Here is a 26,205-nt window from a genome sequence, read left to right as displayed (position 1 = left end):
CAAACCCACCAACAAACAAAATAGCTACACCCCAAACCAAAGCCCTACACCGTTGCTGTTCGGAGGGGGGCTGTGCGGGCTCAGCACGGGGCACCACCCGGCGAGCTCCGTCCCATGCAGGTCGCCCCTTGCGTGTTTCGGGGCGCAGCGACCACAGTTCCAAGCGGCTATGGGGGTGTTTTGCGTGACGGGACCGCCGTGGGGTCACCCCGCTGCTCCGGAGCCGCTCAGCCCCCCTCTCTTCCCAGCAGGAGGCTTTAGCAAGGCGGGGGGCTGTTTGTCCCAGCGCGCCCGTGCGCGGTCGGCACCGTCTGCCCCGCACCTGCTCCGTCCCCGCCCGCCCCCGCCGTCGTTGCCGAGAGATTGAGCGCGGCCGCCGCCGGGCGGGCCCCGCCGCCGCGATCCAGCGCGGGAGGGCGGCGTGCGGGGCTGGCACAGCACCGTAACACCCCGCACACCCGCGGGGGCCCCTCCCGACCGCGCCATGAAAGGAGATGCTGGCGGTAGGTCGGAGGCGGCGGGCGCGGCTCGCTCTCGGTGCGCGGTGGGGCCCCTGCGCCTTCCCGCCCCCTTCCCCGGCCCTTCCGCGGCCCGCGGCCGCCGCGGCTCTGCCGGCAGCGCCGGCGGTTCCCAAGGAGGGGACGGGCGCGGCGAGAGGCCCGGCCGGCTCCGCGGCGAGGGGGGAAGGGGCGGTGACACCCTCTGCATCGCCCGCCCCAGGTGTCCTTCCCCCGCGGTGGGAGGGGGCGCTCCGGCCCGGCCGCCGTCGGCCTTCCCCGCCGGGACCGCTCCGGACCCCTCGGCATCCCTCGGTGGGGTGCAGGAGTGCCGCACTCGTCACTGAGGCAGGGCAGGGCCGGGCCGAGGGGCGAACAGGCCTCTTCGGAGTGCACTGACTAATGGGGTGGCTGTGGATGGGGACGGGGATGGCTGTGGGGAGCTCTCTCCCTGAGGAGAGGGTTCAGCTGGTCCGCAGAGGCTGCGGGGTTGGGGTGGTTGAAGAGAGCGACCTACCCAGGCCTGGAGTAAATCTTTAGTTTGCAGTTTCAGGGGTTTGTTCATCAAATGGACAAAGAGGTGCTTAATATTTTTTCGTTGTTGGCATCTTGTTTATTTTAGTACTCCCGGTAACATCAGAGACATATTTCTAGGAAGGATGAAGGTTTTTGATGGCCTTTACTTGCAAACATACCTTTTGAGTCAGCTATGATTTGGTAGGTTAACCATTGTTGCTTTAAGGCAAGTATTTACAGTGAGAAAAAATTAACTAAATGCTATTTGAGTCTTTTGTCTTTGTCTTAAGCATCGTCAATTTCCTGTTAAATATCGATGTCTCTATTCAGTTCCTTCCAAAACAGTCCCATCCCACCTGCCCTCTAAGTGACCAACAGAGAAATGATACATATTAACAATGAACTATGTTGAATCAGGAAGTTAAACTTCAATGAAGGGCGGGAAATCACATTTCTTTGACTTAAACTCACTGGCTGCTAGAAGACTCCAGCTCTCTTCAAGTTTATGCATATACTTTTGAGACTTATAGGAACAGTTGGGGAATTTTTTGTTTTACCATTTGAGCTTGGTACTGTGTTTTAAAATGAAATTTCAAAACTGTAACAATCAGCATGTCATTTGTGCTTTATGTGGACCTGTGATCTTCTTGTTTGGTGCATTTGCTTTATTTTAATCTGAAATTTGGTCCATCACAGTTCATTCCCATTTAAGCTATACCACCTGGAAATATAACTCACTCTGATTTGACTTCCTTCCAGCTCCTGGTCATTGCTGGTACCATGAACACTTACGTAAATCTGTATGGCATTCATCCAAACCTGTTTATTGAGTCAAAGAGGTTTTGGCTCTTAAACCTTCACGATAGGAGATCAATACTATCGTGCTGCACTGCTAGGAGTAACGGGCTACGGGACCAAGCTCTAGAAGACGTGGCGAGTCTTAGACTTTCATGGATAAGGATGTCTTCCTAAGGCATGAGTATCTCATGATGAGATAGAACTGGTACTGGCTTCTGGGGATTTGGGCTTCCTCCCATCCTTCCTAGGTATTTAGGAATCTGGTCAGTTGCAAACAAGATTTTTGATGTGCTTATGAATAAAACACAGGTGTTGCATTCACAAATTATTTTTACTGTGTTACTAATAGGATATTTTCCTATTACTTACATTTCCTGTAGATTTTGAGCATGCAATCTTTTGGAGATAAAGAGCAAAGTCAGCCTAATATGAGCATTATGGATTGAATCATGTTTTCTTTCCCTTTCAGTCTTTCTCTGTTCTCCCTTTCATTACCTTCATCGCATCTTTTATTTCGTTTGAAGTTTCCTGTATTGGCTGAGTACTGGTAAATGCCTTGCTTTGAGCGATACCACTGCTAGACTATGGTTGCAAATTGCCTTGGATCTACTAGGTAATCTTTTTTTTTTCCTTTCTTTATTTTCTGTGATGCTTTCATCTTCCATCTCTCTCTCTTAACTCTCCTCCTCCCCCCTTCCCCTGGTGAGGAAAATCAAGCAGTGGAACAAGTTGCTCAAAGAAATTGTATGGTCTCCTTTGCTGCAGGTTTCCATGACTGGACTGGAATAACCTGAGTAAACTGCAATAGCCTGGTGTTTCATCACAGTTGATACTGCTTGAGCAGAAAATGGGACTAGAGACCTCCTGAAGTCATAGAATCATAGAATGGTTTGGGTTGGAAGAGACCTTAAAGATCATCTAGCTGCATCACCCCCTGCCATGGGCAGGAAACCATTCACTAGACCAAGTTGCTCAGAGCCCCAGACAGCCAGGCCTTGAGCATTGTCAGAGATAGGGCATCCACAACTTCTGTGGGCAACCTGTTCCAATGCCTCACTATCCTCACAATATAGAATTTCTTCCTAATTTCTAATCTATACCTACTCTCCTTCAGCTTAAGGTCATTCGCCTTAAGTGTCCTATGTCCTTGTGATAGTCCATCTCCAGCTCTCTTGTAGGCCCCCCCCTTAGGTACTGGAAGGCTGCTTGAAGGTTTCCATGGAGCCTTCCCTTTTTCAGGCTGAACAACCCCAACTCTCAGCCTATCTTCATAGGAGAGGAGCTCCAGCTTTCTGATCATCTTCATGGCCCTCCTCTGGACTCATTCCAACAGGTCAATGTCTTTCTTGTGTTGGGGGCCCTGGAGCTGGATGCAGTACTCCAGGTGGAGTCTCACAAGAGCAGAGCTGAAGTCTCTCCAACCTGATCTGTCTTATGATTCTATGAACTCAGTTTTCCTTTGTTTGTTTTTTTTTTTTCCCTCCAAAATAAAGCCTTCAGGTACAGTACCTACAGTATCAGAGATTATGGCTGTGACTTCTAGGAACTGCCCTGCAGCAAGGAGGATGTGTATCACATGTCAATTACTCTGTTTTAAAGGAAAGATAAGAGGATAAAAAAGTCCTAATTCTGTTTTCGGGACTTCAGTTTTAAAATATATGTGTGTTAACTGTTTCACTGGCAATTCCTTAGAGGATAGAAAGGGGAGAATTTGGGAAGGGAAGATGATCTAGAATATTTCAATTGCTTTAATAATTATTTTAGCAAAAACTGTAACAAATTCAAAATAATATAACCACTGCTTATTTTAATTTTTAATGTATTTCAATTTAAATTATGAAAGGATGTGTATACAAGGCTCTAGGCACACTAACATGTAATAATTGATACACAAAAAAATCCCTGCAACCTTAAAATAATCACTTAAGCAGGCATGTCATCAGCCATCTGCCTACAGAGAGGCTCCTTTCCACCCCTGTGTCATTCTGGGAAGGATGCCCTCACTCTTTTCTTTGAAGGTCTGAAAAATAGATCTGCGGTTTCATAGCATGTTACTGAATGTGAGGTATTTTAGAGAGAGGATGGGTTGCTTCCTGAATCCTCTCAAAGAAAGACCCGGTATTGCCTGTCCCATTACTTTTGCAAAGGGCTCGGCACAATTTCTACTAGGAGATGGGTAGACCGCAAAAGCAAATTACAGAACACCACTCTCCATTTTTTCCAGCATGATTCTTGCTAAGGACATTGCTGTATGTCTTTGTCAGCTTTGGGCTCTTAAGGATATTTATATAGGCTATATTGCAGTAGACCAATCCTAGGGCAGCAAGTGGTGGGTAGGTTGAAGTGAACTTTTGCAGTAAGATAGCTGTTAAGCTGCTATATATCCATAAAAGAAATAAATTACCATCAGTATATTCTCTACATATAATTACTGTGCATTCACAGAATCGCAGCATATGCTGAGTAGGAAGGGACCCACAAGGATCATCAAGTGCAACTCCTGGCCTGCACAGGATCAGCCCCAGGAGTCACACCATAATGCCAGAGAGTATTGTCCAAATGCTTTACTGAACTCTGTTGGACTTGGTGCTGTAACCACTTACCTGGGGAGCCTCTTTCAGCACCCAACCACCCTTTGGGTGAAAAACCTTTTTCTAATATCCAACCTGAACCTCCCCTGACACAACTTCAGGCCATTGAATATAAAAGAAGTGTGGTGGAATGTGCCATGGTGTGATCTACCAGCACCAACTGAAAAATCATCTACACTTGTTCTGCCTTTTTTTTGACACAACCAAATTTTTTAATAAAAAAATATAAAAAAAGCTAAGCAATTCTATTTAAAATTAAGAAGTTCATTTTCTGGCTGCATCATGGCACCATGTATATGCATGTGTAGTGTCTTTGGTATTGTATATTCTGGATGTTAGAAGGCCTGTAGTGAAGAGGACTTGTGATACATCATGTGACAATAGAGGTAGACTTTATATCTGACTCACAAGAGATCTGCCTCCATATACAATGTGATAATTTGTTTCTGTCTGCTCAATAGTTCTGAATTATTTTGGCTGTGTCTGAGTGGAAGAACTTATATGTAAGAAATAAATACTTTGAGAGCATTGTCCTTAGTTGATAATAAGGCAAGACACAGGAGATGTGTTGGGAGCAAAGAGCTGAAGTCTGAACATCTGTGTATTTTCAGACTAGATGTTATTACATTGGCAGCCGTAAGCAATTGTTAAACCTTCCTCAGTTGTGAACCCCAGTTCTCATATTTTTAGTCTGGGATCCTGTTACTAAGTACAAGATATCACCAGTTGTTCTTTCCTACCTGTATCCAAATGATTTGAAAATGTGAATGTAACTGATTTTTAGGATATTTCTTCAGTATACCGTCTTTGTGAAGAACTAGGGTTTTTTTTAATAAACACTAAAGTTTGGTTAGCAGTATATCGTGTACAAAATAATGAAGAGATCATTCATCAGATGCAATAACAATACCACACAGAGAGGAAAAGTACTGAAATAAGTTCTTCCTTAAAATTAGGTATGAGTTAATGGCATCCGTGGTGGCATGTGCTATGTGATTTTATCCACTGGAATTTTGTGTTTACCCTTCTAAAATAAATATACTGTCACATATGTAACTTGCTCACTTCAAATTTTTTTCTACATGAAAACAAATACTGAAATACCATTTACCTGTACCTGCACCCAAAATCAGGGATGGAAGAACGTAGGGATAGAGGGAGCAGGCAATAGAGAAACAGGGACAATTGGTAAAGAGGGAAAGGCGGCAGCTATTGAGATGAAAGAATGAGAACTTATATTTTTCCTATAACCATATAATGCATACTACAGTTAAGAGCAATCAATTTCCTTAAGGTGGCCTGTAGTTTGAGGCTTTTTTAGCATATAGTATGGAAATGGGGTTTTGTCGCCATGCTATGTCTATGGGTGTTCACATCCTCTTCTGCCACCCCTTTTAGCTTTCACATTTGTAGTTATTGTCTTGAAGTGTTATGTGCCACTTTCTTTGTCCCCGCTCTGGGTGAAGTTGGAAGGGGAGTTGACATTTTCAGAGAGAGAACTGGTGTTGAAGAGAGTGCTTGTATGTGGCCTGCCTTAGGAGGACCTTCACATAGTGCTCACATGATCTCACGTGACAAAGTCAATCAGCAGTGAGAAAGAAGTTATGTTGGAAGCCAGACATTGCTGATTTCAAGGATTTATCTGATTTTCAAACTCCATAAATTGTAGGTAGGAATATCTGCTTTATTTTCCTGTTTATATTTCTGTGAAGTCATTTTTCAACTGCCTTCTTTGTCAGCCAGAGCATTTATAAGCATGTTCTCTTGACTTTGTGATGGAGATCTTTTGAGCAGATTATGCTGTATACAGTGAGCTTGCTTTATAAATGAGGCTCAGGTTTATCAGTACTCCAAAGAAATGTGAAGTGATCGTAGCCCCAAAACTTAGTGATATTTTCCTGTCTCAAGCCTGTGTTTTCCCTGCACCCAGTATGTCTTAAAAAACACTGGAGCTAGAAGTACATGCTAGGGAATGTATTAAGCCTTTCACATTAATAACAGGTTGTGATCAAAGAAAGACCTAATGATGTGTGCCAAAATCAATGCGGGAACTGCAGAGGTGGATTTGTAGTAAGGGTTAGGGAGGACTACAGCCTCCCCATTAGCACAGCTTGGTGTGGTGCTCACTGCGTGTCACATGCTGGAAGGAGTTTGTGCACAGCTGCCCTTCTCTTCATCTTTCAGCGGGTTCCTCCTTGCAGTAACAAGTGCGAAAGGGATTTTAGTCCAAGGGTTAAAATTCTTTACATACATGGCAGAGTCCTGAAGCTGTACTAGGCTTTATGTTGCTCTGCAGCAACAGACACATGGAAAAGCCTGTGCATTCCCTGATAAAATAGTAGTGAGAACAATAAAAATGCATAAAAGCTTGAAAGCAACCTTGCTATACTTTGAATAATCTTGCTGAAGACCATTTCCATTATATTCTTGGCTTGTCGACTTTATTCTGCATTTTTTTGTGTGCATTTCTGGTCATTTCAAGTAGAGAAGTAGACAAGGTGATTCTTATATTCTATAAACATTGCCTTCCCTTCCATCCATTAGGTTTAGATACATGAAAAGTTGTTTATTCAAGGCTGCCTCTTAAAAGTAAGAATTCTAATCTCTTTAGTCACAACATTTAAGTATGTGAACTGAATCCATTATGGAAATCCACTATGAGCATCTAAAGTTCACATTATTTTCTGTGCCTGGACCAATTAAAAAAAAACAAACCTTGAACAAAGAGGCACGGGATAAAAGGAAAAATGGGAATTTCATTAGAAGAACATGGCTAATGTTCCTACACATGAGATGTATGAATAAGCAGTATTGAGAAAAGCATAAAAACAACAGAGCCTTGCTGAAAGACAGTTGATAATTATCTACTTTTTTCCCTAAATGGACATAGCTTGTTATTTAGAGTGTCATTTATTTAAAAAAAAAATCAGTAGTGGCTAAACAAAAATCAGTGTTTCGTATCCTGAGCCTTTTCTCATAATTACTGATTGAGCTTATGTTATTAATTCTCTATTTATTGCTGCATATTTTCTTAAAAGCTTAGGAGCACAGTCATAGCCATTACCAGAAATAGTAAACATAAAATTATTATTTTGTTAATTCACTGATTAGCTTTCGAGTAACAATTTCCAAAAAACATATTTGCAAGAAACATTTTAGACAGTGTCTTTTTTTTCCCTAAGGTTTTGGGAAATGCATCTCCCAAGGCATTGCAATGACTTCTTATCGCTGTGTTAAATGTAGCTATTTTAAAGTTTCATGACTTCAAAAAGCACACCAGCATCGTTGAGGCTTCAAGCATTTCTAGTTATGCTTTGGTCCAAGTAGAGAAAAAAGGTCAATATATCAGGCTTAGAAAGAAATAAGAGAAAGTGGAAAAAATTGCTAAAGAGGAGGAAGTAGTGAATTCAGTTATGATAGAGGTGGAAGCACGAAGTTTGAGCATGAAGACTAAGAGAACCTACAACCTCTGTGAATATTATTTCAGTCTTCATTTGTTAGAGAAAGATTATTAATTTGTAATGTTCATTTTACAACATTTGCATGGTTTTAGTGACAGCTTACCAGCCTCACTTGTACTAAGGTTGCTGTGAATGACCAGATGAATATAGGTGTCAGAAGCTGTCCCTTATTTTGTGCTTTTGTGTTATTTCTGTTTATTTTAAAAAAATCAGTCATCGCATAATGTCAGCTCCTCTACCTGGGTATGTTAGTACAAGACCTCAGCCCTGTTGCTGTGTGGTTTGTGCAAAGAGAGACCAATGGTTCAGACTTGGTTTTACAGACACAGGAGCTGTCCTCTTGAATCTGAAGGAGAGAAAACGGAGTAGGGGTAGACTCTGAGGGACTTGGAATAAGTGTAATAGTTTACATTTGCCATAACAGCTAAAAGACAAGACAGCCAAGGATGCATGCATAGTGTTTGGACATGAAGAAGGAGCCCATGTCATTGAAAAGGCCAGCTGAGACCAAGGACACGGGACTTCTGCAGTCCTAAGTCAACTATTGCCTCCAACTAATCGAGGACTAATAAGATCTAACTCACCTTTTTGCTCTCTTGTTGTGTCTCCTAGTTGTGTCTCCTAGTTGTGGCTCACATCACTGAGCACGTAGAAGTCTCAGTCAGTGCCACCCATGCAGGAATGTCCAGATTTGGCCTGACTCCGTGCAAACAACACATTTTCCTCAGTGCTTCTGCGTGCCAACACAAGCCCCAGAGACAGCCATCTGTCTAGGTGTTGGATAGATAATTGCTAACATTAAAAAAAGTATTAGAAAAATACATGTTAATAGTAGTATATAGCAAAAAGGCTCTTCCGATTTCAGTAAAGAACATTAATATGTGTTGGCGGCTTAACATCGCCTGTTTGCCTTTGGCATGTTGGGATTTATCTTAGCCTAGTGTAATAAATGGAAATGTCACCATTTAATTAAATGGCTTCAGGTCAAATCCATCCAGTGATTACTCTGTGTTGAAGTTCACAGCAATAGCATTCTTTGCATATTGGTACAAATTTTCTGTCAGCTTTGCTAAGTTTCTGGTAATTGTTTGTGTTACATACCTTTATGTAAATTTTTTGTAACATAATGAGAGTCATGTCAGTGATTTATATTTAATCAAATGAATATCCTGTTAATCAGTAAATACAAAAGCAGTTTGCATGAAAATAAAATGCTTTAGGTTATTTATAAAACCGTTCAAAATGCATTATAAAATGGTTTTAGTGAATTAATGTTTGCTGTCTTTTTCTCCCAAAGGAGGTTTCATGATTGTAGATAACAAAAATTAACTTCAGGATGCTAAAAAGGAAACAAAGTTCAAGGGTGGAAGCCCAGCCAGTTACAGATTTTGGTCCTGATGAATCTTTGTCAGACAACGCAGATATTCTATGGATTAACAAACCAGTGGGTATCTCTTTCTGTAGTTACTGATTTTAAGTTAAATGTATCTTGTATTGTTGAAATATGACTTCCACAAAAGATTCTGAATTAAATATTTGTCAGAAACAAATATTGAGCTATAGTTGCTAATCTACCAGTTAATTTTTGAAGAAAGTCCAAAACTAAAAAAGAAGTTTCTTTTGGTTGTTGCAAAATGATGGGAAGATCAAGCAGTGTTTTCCAACCAGTTTATCTACTGATTGATTCTTTTAAAACAGCCATCCTTTCAATGTCTCTGGTTCATAACATGGTTGTTGAAATTAGAAGTTCATAAACTGGGCTTTTGAAAAGGATGTTAAAAGGAGCATTTCATTGCTCAAGTGGTAGCCAGCAGTCAACACTTTTGACTTTCAAATCTCTCCTTTTACATCATATATATCATAATAGAAGTGTATTTTGGCTGTTTATTTTGAAGTACAACTCTCATTTTTCTGATATCATTTCCTTATAATCTGCCATAAGAAATAGATAGGTGGAAAAGTGTCTGACAGCTTGAAACTGGGGAAAATTTCATTAGGAGAGGAGTTAATAATGGATGATGCAGTATTAAGAAAATGTCTTTCCTGTGTAAATATGTTTTTTATGATTAAATTATTCAGGAGTCAGCATGCATCTGGGATTCCTATATGGTGAATGATTTGTGGTTTTGTAGAGAAGGAATTTTCACATTTCTCTTAAAGTAGTGTATAAATTTTTACTTTTTAAAAGCAGAAAGTAAAATATTCTGAAATAATACCTGTTGTTGGCATTGCATGCATTTTATGGAACTATCATCTCATTTGCAGTATGAATGCTAGATCCTTTCAGCTTTGCTGGTGAGTTTTGACACCTAAATCATCTATACGACAACACCCATGTATTTATTAATGCTAAATAGTTTTAAGTAGAATGTTTGTATTGACTGCTGTAAGAAGCTCAAAATGTCATTGCAGAAATATATGCTGGGTTATTTACACACGTTTCTCATCACACAATACATGAGGTTTTTATGGAATAATTCTTTTATTGTCATGCTGATGAACTAGTTGTATATTACTTAGGGCTTGTAATACTGACCTTTTACTGCAGCAGAGAATGAGTTCGATATCAGCCACACTTTAATATTTATGTTAATTTTCTCAGTTGAAACAAGGTTCAAAGCAAAGTAGATGTTAAAGGGACATTAGAGATCTTCATTGGGTGCCTTCCACTTCCGGATTATTAATCTGGGCTGAGTATGCAAATGATAGAGCTATTCAATTCAGGTCAAATATCATTACACTTAGGTGAGCGAACAGTGAGTATTAAATTAGGTGCCTATTAAGTCTTCTGTATATCAAAATATCTGAAGTGCTGTAAATGAGTGTCAGATTTTTCCCCAGATGGAAAAATTTTAAAAATACCTTTCAATGTTTTTTGTTTGGAGTTTTTTCTTGCTGAAAAGAACTTGTTTTGATAGGTATGACCTTACCAACTCTGATTCATTACACTTGTGTGGCTTCAAGCTGTTTTGATTTAAAAGAAAAAAAATCCAACCTTAAACCCTTGTATTAATATATTCTACTTTTTTTGTTACACTTCCCTCTCTAACTGGCACTGAATATCAATCTTATTAATAAGGAGTGTGTCTGAGACCTAAGTAGTAATAGAAATTAACTGTTCTCTTATAGCAACAAAACTTGATTGGAACAAAAGTGAATCCTGATCTTAAGAAGTAGCTTTCTGTGACATAGCCTTTTTTATATTTATTCTTTTCATGAATGGAAGGATGCTTTTAATCCTGTGCTTTTAATCTCACTTAATTTTTGGAATTGTAAATTGATTTAAAAATAATTTCTTCTCAGTTTTGAACTAAAATTGTCGACAGATATTTTCATTTAATGTATTTACCCAATTTATAACTTCAACTAGTTCTACTTATTGTCTGCCCATAAATGTGGCAAGCTGTCATTTGAAAAGAAATTGAATTACAAATGCTGCAAAGTAGAAATGATGGAATCCTTATTCTCAGTTTCATGATTCTTAATTCTTGGTTTCTGAATTATACAACCTCACAAATTACCTAATAAAATTCTTTATATGTATATATAATTATAAATAATTTAGGAGTGCTTGTTTGTGGTTGAAGACCTTTAATATGTGGATCATGACGTAAAAGAACACAGATGTGCATTTACAAAAGGTGCCAATATAAGTTATGGAGGCTAAATATTTGAGCTTTTTTTCAAGATCAAAACAATCTTGCAATATCTTGTGTTTGGTTGTTTTGTTTGGTTTTGTTTTTTTTTCAGTGGGTACACTCTTTACTACGGATCTGTGCCATCATCAGTGTTATTTCTGTTTGTATGAACACCCCAAAGACCTTCGAGCATTATCCGCCTCTCCAGTATGTGACATTTGCTCTTGATACTTTGTTGATGTTTCTTTACACTGCAGAGATGATAGCAAAAATGCACATCCGTGGGATAGTTAAGGTAAGCATTTTAACAGTATTCTATGTGTGCTTCAAGTGATCTGCATTTATGCTAATGACATTTGGTATTTGTTTTTCAATTTACCAGCTCTTCTCACTATGATTGTTTTTAACTGCAGGCAACATTATGGAGTATAAACTGAAAAGACAGATTGACAAAGATTCAGCTTTACTGCATATTTAATCACCCCAAAATAAAATGCCAGCATTCCTAATAAGGTCTACTAGTAAGAAATAGATAGTTTCATTGCATTAGTATAAAAAATGAAAGGAATAAAAAGCAACATATACATTAGGAAGAATATTTTGTAAATGTCTATTGGTCCATATATGGAGTGAGAATTTAGATTTTCATTTCAGAAGGCTGGATGTGTTCTTGTGTGGTTACTTAAATAAGAACATATGTCTTACTGTGAGCTAAATGAGAAAGTTATCTTGCTTTGAATGTTTTTTCCTTAATATAATCCATGTTGGTAAACAAATGCTTCTGTTATATGTCTGCTGTTGTTACTGGGCTAATTTGTATAAGTAGATACAATATTGTAGGCTGCAAAACTGCAGAATTTTTCAGTAATCATTATTTTGTACCATTATTTTACTAATTGTTTCCAGTCTTCTACAAAAAGATAAAAATCAGGTTCCATATAGAAAATCCATCTACAGACCTTATTGACAATGCAATTATGTCACTATGGCACAGAACAGATAATCAGTGTTATCCTTGCTTTTCACTTCTGAAAGGTCTGGTGACTCCACAGACATCTGATGCTGTACTTAAGCTCTTGAAGTATTTCTGAGTTTGCAGATAGCATTTTTTGTTCACTTCCAAACTGAAATATTATTCATCATACTTAATGAATATTAATAGTAAAAGTTAAAGTGTCATTAATATTAATATTTAGAAAATTACTGAAATAAGATAGTTATGAGAAAATCTTCATGGACGGTATAAAGCCCAAGTAATCTATTGTGAAGTGCTATTTCTAGCTGCCACCTATGCTTTCTTCTTCAGAGATGTCTATTAAGTAGGTGAAGATAAGTACAGAGGATTATGAATGGAGAATTGGTGACCGTCGTGCACATTTGAACAGTATGAGAATAAAAAGTTACTATTACAACCAGCACGGCCTTTGCAGAGAAAGAGACATGTAGATATTAATGCAGAGAGAGAGAGGGAAGGGTGGCCAACAGTGTGACTTTTGTACAAAGCTTGATTTCTGAGCTTTTGTGTATGCAAATGCCAACTTCACTCACAGTTGACACCTAAGGGCTATGAACAATATGCTGCTTAGTCTGACTTTCACTGGATTGTTTAAATTTGTGGGTTTGTGGGAAGAGAAAAAAGAAGAGGCGAGGTGAGGTGAGGCAAGGAGAAGGTGGAAGGGACTGTTGGAAGGGACCTACAGCCATAATCCAGTCCAACTGCCTGACCAATTGACCAGTTCAGGGCTGACCAAAACTTAAAGTGCATTGTCCAAATGCCTCTTAAACAAAGGCTTGGGGCATTGACCACCTGTCTAGGAAGCCTGTTCCAGTGTTTAACCACCCTCTTTACAAAAGGTTTCCCAGTTTCCAGTCTGAACCTTCCCTGGCACAGCTTTGAACCATTTCCATGCATCGGGTCACAGGGTACCAGGGAGATCAGCACCTCACTCTTCACTTCTCCTCTCCTCAGGAAGCTGTTGAGAGCAATAAGGTTACCCCTCAGCCTCCTTTTCTCTGAACTAGACAAACCTAGAGTCTTTAGCTGCTCCTCATAGGATGAACTTGTCTATAATTGTCATATAATGAACTTGTATTTGAAGCATGTCTGGTGAGCCTGGCCACACAGAATGAGTAGCTGTCTGGAGTTGGTTTCAATGTCTCAATTTATGTTATACATATATAGATAACAGCACAGATTATGTCCTTTGCACTGACATTTTACTATTTGTTTATTAGATAAAAATACACTAAAACAGATTGGACATAACCACTGTTACACAAAGATCATCATCATCATCATCATGGCTAGGCTACGCAAATGAAGATTTGGGAAGGGCTCTACCCACATTTGCTACCAGCGCGCTGGTGGCTAAAGAGGCCAATGCCAGATAGACAAGTCTGGTTGCAAAAGGCACAGCAGAAAGACTCCTTAGGTGGTATTGGCAAGACACAATTCTTTCTGCGTTGTCTTTTTTCCTCGAGAGTGATCTTGTGTGCGTTCTCAAAGGAAGCAGCAGCGTTATAGATAATGTGTCTCCAGGCCTCCTGATTGGAGGCCAGAGTAGACCAGTGATGAAGATCAATGTGGCCAAGGCTGAGATGTTGTTTCAAGGAGTCTTCTCTTTGGGGCTCCTCTCTTGTGGCAGCCAGTGGCAAGTTCACCATAAAGCACGATATTAGGGAGGCGGTGGTCCTTCATCCTTGAGACGTGTCCTGCCCAACGCAGCTGTGTTCTCAGCAACATGGCCTCAATACTCGTAACTGCTGCTTGTTCTAGAACAGATAGTTTAATAAAAAATGGCTGCATTTTTTGTTTTTTTAACAATTGAGCATTTGCTTAAAGCTTGATGTCTTGTAGCATTCATCAGTGAATATAGTTACACTGAAGTGAAGTGCTTTCTTTGGCGTTTATTCATGGAGTCATAGAATAACTTAGATGGTAAGGAACCTACAGAGGTCGTCTGACCTGCTGCCCAAAGCAGGTCCAGTTAGATGAAGTTGCCCATGGCTTGGGTTGTCCAGGAGAATTTCAGACTCCTCCAAGGATGAAGACTTCACAAGTTCTCTAGACAGCCTGTTCCAGTGCTTGACCAACCTTATGGCAAAGATATTTTTCCTAATACTTAATCAAAAATTTCCATGTTTCTTTGAATGCTAATTAGTGAGTGATCCTTTTTAGTGAACTATTTGACTTATTCTTTGGATTATGGATTTTAGGGAAAATACTGGTTAAATATTATAATTTTGCCAAGAACATATTGATCCATGGTCTTCCAAAGACAGTGGCAATTGAAGTAAATAAGGCACTGTTTAGAACTCTATTAGCATTTATTAAAGATGTTTGTATTTGAACCATCTTTACATAAGAAAATTTGTTTATGAAATGTAATCCTAATTTAAGTGCATTCAAGATTTTTAGTGAGCATAGGATCAATGAGTGCATTGCCATATGGTTCTACTGAACTTTACCATGTCGGTATTTCTGTAAATGCTTTAGAAATTGAAAGGCTAATAAACATGTGAACCATGATTAATGCAAAATTATAGTCCAGCGAGAAACCTAATTTATGGATAAGGTAGGCACCATCCACTTAAGTCCTAATTAATAAAAATGTAAGTATAGCTGAGCTAAGAAGATTTTGAAAATGTTAAGATTTTGAAAATGTTAAGTCATGTCCAATTAACACTCTCTGAGGACAAGTGAGAAATATACTTCCTTTGGTGCCAAGAGTTTTTAGGAAAAAAAAGTAGTTTCTGAAACTGCTAGCCTTTTCTCTGTAAAAAGTTTCCTTTTCCCCATGTAAACTAAATGACAAAATAAAACAATGCCTCCATCCAAGAGTTTTGTTACCCCAGAAGGAAAGCTAAACTGAAATGTTGCTGTGATACTGTGCCTTTTATTGCTCATGTTTCCTTCTGAGTTATTCTTGCCGTGCTAGTAAAATCTATTCAAAATTTGGGCTGCCCATGCCTTGTAAATGCTGGTTGGTGCTTGTTCCATTTGTGAAGGCAAATGATACAGGGAACTCCTGGAATTACACAGATAGATATCCACCTTCTACAAAGAAAGTAGATGTTGATGTGTTTAGAAAAGGAGAACAAAATACAGGTATTAAAGAAACCAGAGCATGACAGCATAGGATATATCTACTACAAAGTCTGAGCTCCTTTTGTTTTCAAAACTATATATTGATTTTCCATATTATTGCTATCATTTACTATTTGCTTTTAATAGGTATTATGATAGGTTGACTTCTCTGAAAGAAGTGAAATGGGCAGTGTAACAGACTATATTCGGTATATAGGCACTACCTGGGAGGAAAGTACTGAAAGTACTGTTACTGTTCAACATTTCTGTTGGCAACATGAACAGCAGGATTGAGTGCACCCTCAGCAAGTTTGCTGATGACGCGAAGCTGTGTGGTGCAGTTGACACACTGGAGGGAAGGGATCCCATCTGAAGGGAACTTGACAGGCTTGAGAGCTGGGCTGATGCACACCTCATGAAGTTCAACAAAGCAAAGTGCAAGGTCTTACACCTGGGGCATGGCAATCCCAGACACACTTACGGGTTGGGCAGAGGTGATTGAGAGAAGCCCTGTGGAGAAGGACTTGTGGATGATGGTTGATGAAAAACTCAACATGAACTGGCAAAGCCAACCTCATCCTGGACTGCATCGAAAGGAGCGTGGCCAGCAGGTCAAATGAGGTGATTCTCCTCCTCTACTCTGCTCTTGTGAGACCTAACCTGGAGTACTGTGTACAGTTCTGGTGCCCCCAACATAAGAAGGACATGGAACTGTTGGAGCAAGTCCAGAGGGCCATGAAGTTGATAAGAGGACTGAAGCACCTTCCCAGCCAAGACAGGCTGAGAAAGTTGGGGCTATTCAGCCTGGAGAACAGAAGGTTGTGTGGAGACCTCATAGCAACCTTCCAGTATCTCAAGGGGGCCTACAGGGAAGCCAGAGAGGGACTCTGCATAAGGAACAGTAGTGATAGATCAAGGAGTAATGGGTGCAAATTGAAAGAGGGGAAATTCAGGTTAGATATTAGGAAGAAATTTTTTATTGTGAGGGTGGTTAGACACTGGAACAGGCTGCCCAGGGAGGTTGTGAAGTTTTTGGTACTGGAGGCTATTGTCACGTGTCATGAACTAGTGAACTAATGCTATTAATACATCTGTCTTTAATTTCAGTCTGAAGATGAAATTCAGGCTATAATTTCTTACTGATTAAGATCTTTTTAAAAACAATATTCTAGGACAGTCTGCCTCATGTTGTCTGGCTGTATTGTATAAAATGTGTGTACAAGCAGGAAGACAACTTGCAATGGCTTGTGAAGTTTTATATGAGATGGCAACAGGGAATTTGACCAAGTCAGTTTGTTTCTTATGACATATTTTTATGCTTGTATTCTAAATGATACTCTAGATTGAAGAATGATGGCCTGTGACAGTAAATGTAATAAAAAATTTAATAAACTTAGTTCGTGGTTAAAGCTTACTGAATTCAATTTGACATTGGCATTTTCATGATCTCTTCTGTTCAGAATTCCACTTTCTTCAATTAATCCTAGATTTGTTCTCATGCTCTTTATTTCCCATAATGTAAATGGAGTTCAATGACTCTTTGGTTCTGTGTTTCCAGTGGCCACTGATATCTAATTGCATAATCTGGCTTTTTCTTTTTCTATCTTTCCTTACAAAAAGTAGATTTTTTTGACTTAACATAGAAAAAAATAATAGCATTCATCAGCACTAATTTGAGGGACTGCAGTGGTCTGCAATTAGTTGTTTGTTGTATCTCTTTCAAAAGATAATTTATAATTTATCTGGACTTTTTTTTCCCATTGACTGAAAGGGAAGCTTAAAGTACCTGTGCTAACAGCCAGCCTATAGATATCTCACAGTCACCAATTGCTCTAACTCATTATTATATATTTGTTGTCAATGGACAGGTAGGGACCACAAAAGTTATATAGACAATGAGATGCCAGCTTTTTCTTTAACATTTATGGCATTAACTCATTTATGTTTAAATGAGTTTCTTCTATAATCATCCTAATTCAGAAGTTTGTCTTGAGTTATCGATTACAGAACTGATGTTTAATGCACCTTATTACAAGTATCTGTATTGCCTTCTTTTCAGTAGTTTTAATACTAAACATTCCATCTTCATCAAACAGGAATAAACAAATTACAAAATTAGATTAATCCTTCTGATAAATGATGAAAATATTAATAGAATTATGGTGAAACACTGTCAGCTTGCTCACTGGGTTTTGCTAGCTTTGTTAAAGGAGTTTCTGTTGTGTTACAAACTGAAAATGGAAGACTGAAATTCTGAAATGAATATGTTCCATGACTTTAGAAGTGCTGTATATCCATAGTGTATGAATGAGTTAAGGATCAGGAAATTGTGTTCTTTTCAAAGGTTGGGTAGTAAAACAGAATATGTGGCTCCCATCATCAAGCAAGAGCATGCTCTGAAGTCCTTGTGATGCGTTGTGCTGAAAGCTCAGTCTCAGGATGTGCAAGTAACAAACAAGAGTGAGAACCTTGACCTTGAGGGCAGGGGCATAACCAGTAGAGTCAGTGGCAAGAATGAGAAAATTCTGAGTTTCTTCAACTAAACAGAGTGGAGGGAAAAAAAGAAAGTGAGAAAACTACTTACCTGTGGTAGTAAAAAGCTCACAGAGTAAACACAAAAAAGACCATTTGTCTTAAGGTTTGACTTTCTCTTTGCCCAATGTCTTGGGATTTTAAGATGATTTTTTTTTTTCCTTATGACAAATTATTTTGCATACATATATTAGAAAATTGAAGTTTTGTGCAGTGTATAATGGTGTTGGAAACCTAGATGTGTAGTGCAGGTCCCATGCTATTCTTTGTTGGCAAAGAGTATGTTATTTCAAATTGTTTTAAAATGTAACTTAAAAAAATACTGGAATATTTTGGTGTTGGCAGCTGTGATTCTTAGTTGTAAATATTATTTCATAGAAAACAGTATTTATATCCATCATGTGAATAACACAGTCTACAAAACTTGATTCTTCTGTCTCACTTTTTTCCTGTGTTTTTTGTTGTTTTGCTAAGCATGTATGTCCATTGTAAAGGACATCTGTTCCCAGCCTACTGGGGCTGTGTTACTAGTGAAATGCTCCGATGCTGTTTCCAGTCACAGGAAATTAAAAAAATTAAAAGTGATTATCATGAGGAAAACAAATTTGAAGTTGCCTGCAGCATGTTGCTGGTTGTCTGTTGCTGCCTGTGGACCAGGGAAGGTTAGAGACCATGGCACTAGAACATATGCACCTGTTTCTATGGTTACTTGTGTCAGGTTTTATTGGAGTGTTTATTACAGGAAAGTAATGACTCATATTACACAGTGGGGCTTTTTGCACCATTTTTGCATTAAAACATTAGAAAATTTAAATTACTTGGTGAATGTACATAAGCAGTATTTCTAAAATATAAACAGTATTTTTTCTGACTGGTCAATGGGTCATGGAAGTTTTTAGTGAGAAATTATTTTGGGGCATGGATTGAAGTATGTGTCCATATAATACTTAGCAATACTTATGATCATAATGTAGTTGGAAATTGCTCTTTCAATATATTTCAACACACCAATTAGACGAACAAAACTTTACTTTTTGGTAATGCTAATTTTTTCCTCTGTAACAGCACTTTCAAGGGTTACTTGCTTGTTATTCTTCATGACAGCAGCTATTACTGAGGGATATTTTTAATGTATCGCTTCATATCAGGGTAAAATGAAACAAAAGGAAAGCAGTGAAAGCAACATAGTGGATAACATGTTATGTATTCAGGTAGCAAGAGAAGGAACTTCGTCCCTAATGTACCTTTCTGTGTTGAAACTTGCATTTTCAAGGAATTCTGCTATAATTAAACAATTCTATTTTATTTTATGCCCATGTTTTCTTCTCTCTTAATTTGAGAGAATGAAACAAGACATGAAGATGAACAAATCTTAATGCCATCTAAATCCCCGTTGAAGGGAATAAGAACTTTTCTATGCAGCTGTGTTTTCATGAAAATGATGAAATTTGTGTAGGATTTTTAAGGGAGTAAGTTGAATGTAAAATTTGATTTCAGAGTATTGTGTTCTCCACCACTAATATAAATATGTCTTTCTTACAGCTACACTGGGATTTTTGTTTCAATAAGCTTTTCCTAGTCTCTGGAGTATAAAATGTGTTGTTCAACTTATAATAATCCTAATTACCAAATAATACAATCTTCTTTCTGGAAAATGCATCCTTCTTACCTATTCCATCTCTTGGTGTTCTGGCTTTTTTCTGTTGAATAAGAGCTTTGAATGTCAATTATAAATCTGAGTTGTTGTCATGTTAGATGAGACTGTTTGCCTGTCAAACCTCCCTGTTCAATCTTCAGGCAATATTTGATGCTTCAAAGTGAAAGCTTTCACCTTGAATCATTTGGCTCCCAATCCACCCATTGCATCCACCATAAACACTCGAGCTGGGGGAGGACAGAATACTGCTGGATGAAGCACAGCAGTGTTTAACACACATCACCTCTGCGAGGCTGCAATTTCAAACTTATTTTTAAGGCACACTAGAATGTAGTCCTGCCTTAAAAATGCTTCCAACAACAACATCTAATAAGGCCATACACAGTAAAATGCATCAAAGATTCCCAACCACATCCACTGTCAGACGAGTAACATTAAAGGGACTTAGCCCAGATCTCCCTACATGCAAAGTGGAAAGGGCCAGGTCCTCCCCCAAAATGAGTCGTTTCTACAGATGTAATTCAGGTGCCCTAAGTTTCTGTGGTCAATTCACTGAAAGCCTCTCTTACTGGGTGGATTTAGTGGTGGAAACTGGCCTGGTGTGACAGTGAGAGAAGTGAAGTGGTGCAGCAGCTTAACAGGTGAGAAGACTGGAAAGGGTCATGACATCTACTTTTGTAAGGAGAAAACAGCAAAGCTGTTTGAATTAAACCACAGCTATTGTGGAGAGAAAAAGCAGTTTCTAAAAAAAGGTTTGGCTTTCAGTGAGAACTTGATGGGTTATTCAGAAGAGTGTGAATACAAGAACTCCTGCACAAGTTTGTGCTCAGATCTGTATGGCTCAACTCAGGGAAGACTTTTTGCTTTAGACAAAAGGTACTTAAGAGAAGAAATGTAAGTTTCAAAGAATTCTTCAGCAAGAGAAAGACCAATCAGCATTTTTGTTCAGAGCCACAATTGAAGGACTCAAGTTGCACATTGATACAAATCTCACTGGAGATTTATTCACTAGGAGAGAATGGCAGAGGAGAGAGGAGTAAGAGATTTAGGGTGTGGGTAGCTGATTTCTGCAGAGAAATAACATGAATCTGCTTCACGGTTACTGAACATAACCACTAAACATCTGAATTCTCTCAGCACTGAGCAAACAGTTACTGATTAGCGTAGAGTTTACTTGAGGAACTAAGTCTACTTTCTTTAGGAAGGACAGGTAAAAATGTTGCAAAAGTTCCTGTTCTGTTGCTTCCCTAATTTACAGTCTTCCTTCTCTTAAGTCTTGATTTGAGAACTTTAACCTCCTTATGTGTTAGAAAATCCTCATTTGAAAATATTGTTGAAGTTCTCCGTCCCTAATTTCAGACTTGAAAATCACTTACTGTATTTTCTTGATATCCTGTGTTCACTTCTGCCCTGAAGAATTTTTGCAACTGAAACAAATTAAAAAAAAACTAAGCCAAACATACTTTGTCTCTTTACACAATATATCATGCTGTCACCTACTGCAAGGAATGATAAATAATTTTTAGGATAGTGTATGTCATTGAAAACATTAGATTAAAACAAAACATCTTGTCTGTGCTTACAAAATAAATGAAAATGCTGAGACATTTAAAAACAAATACTGAAATAACTGAGATAAGGAAAAATGTGTANGAATCACATAAAAGGCCAAAGTCCAATAATGTCTTCAAGATTCTTCAGACATGACAATAATTTTTTCCCCAGTTATACCTTTGAAAAGTGGATTGTACTTTGTAGCTGTAAGATCTCTAAACAGAAAAGAAACGAGGAAGTGTATAAGGCAGGGAAGGCTATATTGATTCTGTTGTGAGAAACATCATTTGGAAGGGGTGATTTTGTGCCCTGGGATGTCATTGTCTCTGCACATGTTTTTGCATGAAACTGTGATATCTACTTTCCTTAGGTATATTTTTGTCTAGTCTCCCTTTCAACAAGCTGCATCTATCTGTATGCATTTGGGCCCCAACTTCCTCTCTGCTCCATGTGGTACACAAAACTAACACTCAGCTGTGATCTACCTAATAAGTGTAGGTGTTCGAAGTATCAGGTATTAGCAGCCCAGCAAAGAAGTGTTGTTACAGCTTGCAGTGGAGGGCCTGTGTTCCATGTCAGGAATGGTGTGAAACATGAGGATATTGAAGCATGCAAACTGGAAGAGAGATTGAGAATTGTGTAGTGTAGAGGAAATTGGATGCTGAATTCTCCATGCTGCCTTTTAGGAGTGATCTTTGGATTGGACTGTCACCAAAACCATGTTCAGATGTTTCAGTGGTTACTGTTAAGTGTTTCTGATAGCAAGACTTCTCTAGAGCATGAAAAATGATTGAAAAAATATGAAAAAATGAATGTAAAATGATACTGATTTAATTGAAGCTGTTGAACAGTATTGAAGTAAGTGAACGACGCAATACTATATTGCTACCATTTTACACTTACCTTCCTGTGTATTTTGTAATGGGCAATACAATGGAAAAGTAAGTGCAGTGTAAATTTTTTGTGTGTTTTTTTATTTACATCAAAGTCTAAATAGTAGGTTTATTTGTAAGTTCTCTCTGACAGAAGTACCACACAAGAATGAAGCTGGCATTTATTCACCCAGAAGATATGTATATATGTTTCCAGCATATTCTAATCCAGATACTAGACTTGAAGTCTTTCAAAAGTAGCATTCTAAAAGTCCACAAGGAACACTTCTTCTTCCAAGAACTCTTGTTTATGATATTTGTAAATCCTGACAGTAAAAGAACAATTAACCTCTTAGCTTTTCTTTCATGTAGGGTGATAGCTCCTATGTAAAGGATCGTTGGTGTGTGTTTGATGGATTCATGGTCTTTTGTCTTTGGGTGTCACTGGTTTTACAGGTAATCATTTCACTTCTTTTTTTTCAATGAATGGTTCCTTAATTGTGAAAAATATATGGCACAACCAAAAAATTGTGAGTTGTGGAAGTACAGTTGTACTTGGGTCAAATTGTTTTTAAAAAAATGTACTGAATTCAATAGCTCCGTAATTGCACATTGCAGCATATCTGCATTAGTAGCAGATTTTATCTTGTTTAATTTTTCTTATTAAATCTGAAGCTGGTTACCATAAACTCTCTGCATGGTCAAAAGGAGAAAGAAGGATCTTCAGAGAGCCATTTATCCCTTACTCCATATGACAATTGTGCTCATTTCCTTCCACTGAGTCTAGTAGGATGCCATGGTGACTAGCTTAGGCACCTAAGGGGAGAATGATTCCAATGGTAAATGTTTCCCATGCTGCAAGTGTATTGATATGGTGAGTGGAGTGGTTTCATGTAAGATTGATTGCTCACAGCTAACAAAACATTTTCCAAGATTCAAGCTAAAGCACAGTGGGAAAAATCCCCATATTTGGAAATAGTTTAATAAATTTTTATAAAGAAGGGAACCTGGACATGTTGCAAAAAAGTACAGTGTTAAGGTAAAGGTCAAATTGTGTTCTGCATATCAATCAGTCCTTAACCATAGGCAGTTTTTCGGGTAAGAACAGGTTGAAGACTGACATTTGACCTGCAATAGTGTAAGGATTGTAAAAGTTCTGTAGTGATTGCTGTCAGGCACGTATACATTTCTGGCAAATTTCAGACACATTATTTTCTGCTTTTTACACAGGGCAGACTTTGGTGGTACATCTTGTACACATGTAGAATGAAGGTTGATCATTACAGATAAGCACTGTAGATTACCCAGTTTATGTGTGTCCAGGTTCCCCCTCCGTTTTCTTAGTACTTTGAGTAAACATTAAATCAAGTAGTTACTTTAAGAGAGTGATAGACAAGGATTAAAACAAGACATTTTCACCCAATCGTTTAGCTAAATACTCTTTATGGAGTGCATAACTTATCAATGTATTGAGGAAATGGTTCCCCATTCTGTGTCTTGGCTGAAATTTTTGTCATAAGTAGAGTCTAGGAGAAAAAGATGCACAGTTTTGTCATGCACTTGGAATTAAATGGGGAATTTATAAGCATGTTGCAACTCTTAAGGCAATCTGTGTATATGTATTTTTATATCATAGTAAAAACCTCAGTGCTGTTCAACATTAGCAGATACTGATTTTCGTATTTGGAAATATATATTAATCACTTCTAACAAGGTTGTGGGAAACCTATGGGGTAGGACTAGCACAGAAATAGGCAGCTAACACAAGCTTGCAGTGTCTTCTTGAGTTGTTTGAGACTGAAGCATTATGAGCATGGGCAGAGTATATTTTTGGAAGCTCATTAGGATAACTTAGAAATGGATTAAAGTATTTACAAAGACTTTTCTTTTTAAAAATGTAATTAAAATGAACCATAAAATACACCAAGAGAACATTGAAAATTAAAATAAAAAATGTGTAGTATTCCTACTTTTAAAAGTTCTATAAATGAACACAGGCATAGGAGAGAGTCATCAAGACAAAGGACTGATTCTTTTCTTTGTAGGTGTTTGAAATTGCTGAAATAGTTGACCAGATGTCACCTTGGGGCATGCTACGGATTCCACGACCGCTCATTATGATTCGAGCATTCCGGATATATTTTCGTTTTGAGCTGCCAAGAACTAGGATAACAAATATTTTGAAGTAAGTAAGGCTATTATTCTTCAGATAATAGAGAATATTTCAGTGTTGGGTTAGAAGACTCACTATGCGGTAAATCAACAACCCTTCATGCTTAATGGGCATTTTCCTCCTGAGTTTTAGTTCTGGCCAAAAATTCTTGCTATTTTCCATATTTAAGGAATAATGAAGTTTTATAGAAAATGATCAAAACTTTCAAATATTTAAACACATTTTAAAGCACTTTGCTAATAACTGTAGCCAGCAATTTGCAGCCAATGGCAGTAAATTCTGTTCCATTAATATCCCCATTTAATAATCAAGGTGAATATCCTTACTAGGGTAATATTTGTAAATAAAAGTACATGAGCACAGACCCTAACCATTACAGTTACAAGTGTACATGTATTGATGTGTATACAAAGATGCCTATTTGCAAGCAAACACACATAATTATGCTTGGTAGAGCATTTCATGGCAAAAAGTATAATGGTAATGTTAAAGAGTTTTTTGGTCTTTATTCAGTATCAACTTTATTCATCACCATATCTTGTCTGTATAAGTAATTAGATACTATTTTACAAAAGCTAGACTTTATACATTTTATTTGGGCATTTTTGTTCCACCCTTTACAGCTTACAGCTGGTTTAATTACCCTAACTTAGGGATTTAGAAAAAATCATGTCCCCCTTTTCTTATTGTGCAGAGTAAAAGTACAGTTTTAAGGACAATTTTTCTGCAGGATGAAATACTACTTTCTTTGTATGAGCATATTTTCTATTCTAGAGATTTTCAGAGGAGGCTTCACATTGCCTGTGCATTCAGAGTCCTGTTTGTCTTTTTGCCAGGCGTTCTGGAGAGCAAATCTGGAGCGTTTCAATTTTTCTTCTGTTCTTTCTTCTCCTATATGGGATCCTGGGAGTGCAAATGTTTGGAACTTTTACATACCATTGTGTGACCGACGACACGCAACCAGGGTGAGTTAACCTGTGCAGGGCCTGTTCTTTCCTTATATATGTATAATTGTAGTAGCATCAGCAGATGTAAAATGAACTTAATGGATTAAAAGCAATCCACCAAAATACATTAAGGTAAATTGGGGAAACAAAAATGTTAGGAATTATGAAAAATACAAATTTTAACTGTGACAGAGAGGTTACAAATTGTGTCATTTGGCTGCAGTCTGAGTTAGAGAGTGAGTGACTGTATGTGGTGTGGGACAGGGAGGTGAGAGAGCAGGAGAGCAGAGGATACTTTAAGAGGAGCGTTGCCATTTGTGGCTGTTCTGGGTCACTGATGATTCATCAGGTTTTGCGCTCTTCTATCTTTTCCTAGAATGTCTTGATATGGGACCAGACCTAAAGTATGGGGCAGAACCACCCCTGGAATCATAGAATCACAGAATAGTTTGGGTTGGAAGGGCCCCCCTTCAGCAGGGACATCTTCAACTAGATCACATTGCTCAGAGCCAACCTGACCTTGAATGTTTCCAGGGATGGGCCATCTACAACCTCTCTGGTCAACCTGTTCCAGTATCTCAGGCCCTTTCTGGATTAATAGTTTGCTGGGATTTGATGCTCAGATTTAAAGACTCTTTTTGTCCAGCTTCTGCAAAATACTTATGATACATATTTTACCCTGGTAATCGAGTATACATCACATTTTGATTCAATATATACTTAGCCACCTTGAAGTACAATAGAGCCTCTTGTCACTGGGATGACTGATAAAATCACAGATAATATGCTTACATGTCCTGTTGAATTGAAGACTTAACTGTGTCCTTGAGCACTGTTACATTGTGAGAGTCTTTTACATCTATTTCTTTGTTTTGTCCCTGT

At 38.4% G+C, this 26,205-nt stretch overlaps 1 protein-coding gene across 8 annotated transcripts in view; it reads left to right on the top strand.

Annotated features, from left to right (window-relative positions):
* Nucleotides 1-394: 394 nt before the first annotated feature.
* Nucleotides 395-26,205, top strand: part of NALCN (sodium leak channel, non-selective) — a 223,564-nt gene continuing 197,753 nt past the window's right edge. For 5 of the 8 annotated variants that reach the window (XM_017816712.1, XM_017816709.1, XM_017816710.1 and 2 more), the window contains exons 1-6: nt 395-503; nt 9,161-9,307; nt 11,614-11,796; nt 22,576-22,659; nt 24,249-24,388; nt 25,213-25,341. In XM_017816712.1, coding sequence (XP_017672201.1) covers nt 9,200-9,307; nt 11,614-11,796; nt 22,576-22,659; nt 24,249-24,388; nt 25,213-25,341 — 644 coding nt within the window. In that variant the 5' untranslated portion in view covers nt 395-503; nt 9,161-9,199. Of the gene's footprint in view, nt 504-1,119; nt 1,215-2,404; nt 2,425-9,160; nt 9,308-10,465; nt 10,609-11,613; nt 11,797-22,575; nt 22,660-24,248; nt 24,389-25,212; nt 25,342-26,205 lie in introns of those variants that run through there. The other 3 variants (XM_017816707.1, XM_017816708.1, XM_017816711.1) reach the window with 3 other exon arrangements.

The sequence above is a fragment of the Lepidothrix coronata genome, unplaced genomic scaffold, assembly GCF_001604755.1.
Source record: "Lepidothrix coronata isolate B3197 unplaced genomic scaffold, Lepidothrix_coronata-1.0 Scaffold57, whole genome shotgun sequence".
Classification (NCBI taxonomy): Eukaryota; Metazoa; Chordata; class Aves; order Passeriformes; family Pipridae; genus Lepidothrix; species Lepidothrix coronata.
The sequence above is the reverse complement of the archived record's forward strand: the minus strand, read 5'-3'. Positions and strand labels throughout refer to the sequence as shown.